Source organism: Austrofundulus limnaeus, unplaced genomic scaffold (genome assembly GCF_001266775.1).
Source record: "Austrofundulus limnaeus strain Quisiro unplaced genomic scaffold, Austrofundulus_limnaeus-1.0 Scaffold500, whole genome shotgun sequence".
In the NCBI taxonomy this organism is placed as follows: Eukaryota; Metazoa; Chordata; class Actinopteri; order Cyprinodontiformes; family Rivulidae; genus Austrofundulus; species Austrofundulus limnaeus.
In genome coordinates this window covers 76,121-81,092 of record NW_013952902.1, presented here as the reverse complement: position 1 = coordinate 81,092, position 4,972 = coordinate 76,121, and the positions used below count along the sequence as shown (strand labels likewise).

The following is a 4,972-nucleotide window of genomic DNA, read 5'->3' as shown; positions in this document are numbered from 1 at the left end:
TTAACTAAAATAAATAAAAACTGTAATAAAATGAAAAAACTAACTAACTAAAACTGTATATTTTTTTTACAAAACTAACTAAAACTAATATAGATAGAATATCCTTAGTTTTAGTGTTTGTCAATTTATTTTGAGACCTGGATCTATTTATCACCTCTGCCAAGGGCGAGGTAATGTTTTCAGTCGCATATGTCTTCAAATGTTTTCAGCTAAATATATACATTAGCTGTGGATCATAACAACACTTGTTTATAATCTGCTGCTGCTCAGCATCATCTGCCAAATGACGACAACAAAAGTTGTGAGAAAATAACAACGTCCACTTTGGGATTTCTTTGAATATGACTGAGAGAAAAATCAAAACAAGTGTCTCGTAGTGGAAACAGGTGATAAAACAGGTGGAATACTTTTTAATACTTATAATTAATACTTCTCAAGGGAAAACCTGCATGACTATCTGACACACACTAGCTTCTCTCAGTAGCTCCTGTGGTAAAACAAGCAAAAGGTTGGAGACAACTGTTGCCATCGTCCTAAGATAATCACCCAAGACCTTTGTTGGCAAAATTGACTTACACAATTATTTTAGGAAGGTGTTGCTATAATGGGGGCTTTAACTAGTGACAAAATAGCTGCTGGTTAGTTAACTCACAGGAACATCACAAGCTGGAGGATGCATTGGCAACAATGTTTATTTAAACTATAAAAAAACTAAGACTAGAACTAACTAGAAGCACTCGAAGAGCGCAAACCTTTTCCAAGGCAATAGGGTCAATTATGCTAAAAGGTTCCCCTTGGAAAAGTCATGTTTCCAGTGCTTTATAGTAAATATAGTAAAATGTTGCATGTATTTAAATTCAAAATTAAATTTCTTTTCACTTCTCAAATATCACTGTTTGTCCCCTATATGATACATTTTAACTTATATTTTTGATCCAAACAATTAATGATTTATAAAGGTAAATTAGGAAAATTAACAAGGGTGCCCAAACTGTTTCAGTTTCATATGACAGTGTAAATACACACACTACAGTGCCACCTGCTGGACACTTTGAAACCCACGCCCTGTGACAGCATTACAGCTTTGCAGATCTCAGAGTGTTAAAAGAAAAAAATTCCTGTATCTGCACCGTGATCCGGAACATCACCAAAATTTAAGGGTTTGTTGCTTGAGCCAGTACCCACATGTGATAAAAATGTCATGACAATCCGTCCACAAATTTTTGAGTAATGTTGTCCACAGACAGAACGACAGACAGACTTTACCTCGCCCTTGGCGGAGGTGATAAAAACTAAACTAAACTGAAACCAAGCATTAAAAATGCAATGATAACTAACAAAAACTAGCAAATCCACTGTAAAAATGAATGAAAACTAACTGAATTAAAAGAAAAAACGTCAAAACGAAATAAAACTAAACTATAATGAAAAATCCAAAACTATTAAAACCTTGACTGCAACATCCTAATAAACTTAGAACTAAATACTCTGACATGTGAAAAGTGTAGAAATTATTAACAGCTCTTCCACACTGACTGTGAAACATGATGTTTTTATACTCTTTAATCTTTGAATTGCTGTTAGTTGTATTTGTACTTTATGTACTTAATTCTTTAGGTTATAAAGCCAATGAAAGCAATAAAACTATGAATTAAAACAGGATTCATCATGTGCTGGGTGTTGTTTCTTGTACAATGTGAAACCAGGAGTGAAGAGACGTTCTGCTCTCATTTCTGCAGGTGCTGGAGCTTCTTCTTCCACTCTCAGACCTGAACGCTCGAGTCAAGGTGGCCGTGGACCTCATCTCCTCCACTCATAAACACATCAACCCCGACTCGCTCAGCTTTGCTGCCTCTTCGTTTTACTACAAGCTAAAAGCAGCCGATGGCTACGTCCCTGCTAACAAATACCACGGCAGTGTTACGCTACTGAGAGCCAAAACCAGCAGCGAATACGAACAAAACCTGGGAGATGACTACAAACTCAGTGAGGTAAAGTACACACAGGAACAAATACTACACGCATCACATCAGGCCACAGGTTGTTTGAGCAGATTGTAGAGCTCGTGTGTCAGTTTTTAAATGTTGTGACCAGGCTCTGTCTCTCTGTTCAGGTCTGTGATGGAAACGTGTCAGTTCACGTGGTTGAGGGAGACCACCGCTCTCTACTGGAGTCTGAGGGAGTGGAGACCATCAGCAGCATCCTCCACAGCTCACTGGTCACGTCAAGGAAAAGCTAAACCCTCAGCCCGTCACTAGTTCTGCTGCAGATTCCCAGGATCTGCTGCAATAATCCAGTTTAATCCAGACAGAACCGGGATACAGTAACTGAACGGTAGAGCAGCTTTTCTAATCTCAGTAGTTTACTGAAGAGACAAACAGCCCCACGTTTAAAAGCTTGTTTATTTTAAATAGTTTTTTAGGTTACATGTTAGTAATTTCTTTTTAAATCATTTCTCTTTCCAGAGTCAGCTGTAGGCAGGTTTACATACAAGTCTGTTTTATTTTAATCCATACGAAACACGGAAATTATAAACAATATTGAATTTATTTGTTACGGATGAAAAACGAAACCTGTAAAAATAAACTGGAGATCCTCTTTAACGCACCACACAACCCGTCTGTGGATGAATTTATAAATAAAGGAACCAGATCCAGACTTAAATATCTATTTACTCAGTGGCTTGCTTTGATCATAATCTGATATTTATAACAAAAGTCATTTCTCCACATTTGTTTTCAAACAGACTTGAAATTCCTCCAAGATCTTTACTGGAATTTGAGAGTGAATTTATGAAAGTTGAATGGAATGAGCTCCTTGTGGATTATAATCCAACATGTGTCCCCTTCATATTAAAATAATCAACCAAAACTGGTATAAACTCCTGTATGCTGATGACAGCAGTTAGTTTCTGGTCAGATTTGTGACGCTGTTGCAGAAAAGCCAGACACAGATTTAGAAAAGGTTTACATGCATCACTTCTTATTCTTATCTGGAAATATCAAGAAAACAAAGACGATCATTCTTATTGAAAACTAAACTTAAAAACGAACATCAACATTTTCTTTTTGAAGATGAGGATTGTTATCAACTGTTAAAGAATAACTTTTAAACATCATGTTTAACTTGACAGCCTGGTCTCAGAGCAAACAAGATGTCAAATCTGAGTTTTTTTTAAACAAATGAGCTCAAAGATTGTTCATAAAACATTTTAAATTAAAGACGATATTTATTGTTAGTCAAAAGTTTAATGGGACTGTTTCTCCACATCTTTTGGTAAAACATTGTTCTCTTGAAGAAGTAAAGATTTGGAAATGTTTTTTCATCATTATTAAAAAAGCTGCTAAATTGTGCTCAATTCAACAACAAACTTGTATTCATGTCTAGTTTTTAAAAAACGTTGTTTTATTTGTATATCTTTGTATTGCACATTTAACCTGATAGCAATGTGCGCTGAAGTTCTTTTTGCTTTTTAGTTTTCCAGAAGCACTTTAATGTGTAACGTGTTGCAAAATGAGCTGTTTTTGTTCTGTCGCAGACACTGGACAGTTGCTGTCAACTTATCTTAAAACCAACTTGTAGAATAAAAAGAAACAGGAATGATCTAAATGACAAAACATCTTCTAGCAGTTGAGACACACAGGTACTGAACTGAGCTCTGGTTTTCCTCAAACTCAGTAGAAACGGTTCAGTTAAAATGAGTTTAAACGGGTTTTCACAAACCCAAGTTTAAATTATCTGAACTGTCCCTTAATTTCAGTTTCCAAACAGTTTCTACGATGTTTCAGGATTGTGATTCTATTCCTTTTTAACTTCTTCTGGTTTAGTTTCAGCTGTGGATCCACATGTTTTTACACAAGCTTTAACCCATTAAAAAGTTACTGTCTGTATGTTATAGATGATAACATGTTTATCATAGGAAACCCCCTGGTCTGGGTTCTTTCTGCTGTCCTCTGAGACTTCATGTGGTCGGTGAAGAGGGACTGAAGAGAGAAGTAACATGTTTGTTGTGATTCTGTAGTGTTTGTATTGAGTAATAAAGCCCTCCCTGTAATGACTCTGACTCTTGGTTTTGTTAAGTATTTTATAAAATAGTAAATATGAGTCAGCACACACATTACAGTTTGTTTCACAGACATATTTTTCATATAATCTGTTTTGCGGAAAAGTATATATTTTTTCAGAGCTGATGTTTTTAGTTTTAAAGAAACTTTAACTTGGTGAAGCTGAAGGCTCAGAGCCCCGTTTCAGAAAGCAGGATAAGTGGAAATCCTGAGTAAGTTCTGGGGTAACTATGTGCAGATCCTGGGTTTTGGGTTTCAGAAAGCCAGATAGCAGTTATCCTGAGTTAACTTACATCCACAACGTACTCTGTGAACCAACCCTGCTCTGTAGCAGGATTACTTGAACATATCCTGAGTTATTCTGACCTTTTAGCTGAGATCCAGCATGAGGAAAGTGTCAGGCAGGGCGTGTCCTTTTCTAAAGGAGCCTGTAGATGTTGGAGCGTTAATACTCCACAGACATATGTCAGGAGAGAGTGAGAAGGCCACTATTAGATGTCATTTCTGGATGAAAATCTGAGAATTTTTAGATGTTTTTCAATTTTTATTTCAAGTACAGCTTGTAGCTGTTTCCCAGGAAGATTTAGGGATAGAAAAATGTTAATATGCTAGTTACATTTCTCTCTCTTATGACGTTATTATCAAAGGTTTAAATTGTAACAGATATTTAATGTCCTTTTTGAACATATAGTGTGTTTTGGAGGTTTTTATATTAATACGTAGACACTTCCATAAACCTGTTCCCTGAAATGTAACACATGGACCCTTCAGACCAGTTCTAGATGGAGGTTTAACAAAAATCTCTTGTCCCTTAAGGTTACATGGACTCTCTTTTAACTCGTTTGGACTGGATTTTATGAGCTCTGTATAGTGTGTATATTTGTGTCTGTGTGTGTATATATATATAT

The 4,972-nt window shown here is 36.0% G+C and overlaps 1 protein-coding gene across 1 annotated transcript in view; it reads left to right on the top strand.

The window, feature by feature from the left end:
* Positions 1-4,063, top strand: part of fasn (fatty acid synthase) — a 71,500-nt gene extending 67,437 nt beyond the window's left edge. Inside the window, exons 41-42 of the mRNA XM_014025794.1 lie at positions 1,740-1,991; positions 2,114-4,063. Coding sequence (XP_013881248.1) covers positions 1,740-1,991; positions 2,114-2,239 — 378 coding nt within the window. The 3' untranslated portion in view covers positions 2,240-4,063. The remainder of the gene's footprint in view (positions 1-1,739; positions 1,992-2,113) is intronic.
* Positions 4,064-4,972: the final 909 nt, after the last annotated feature.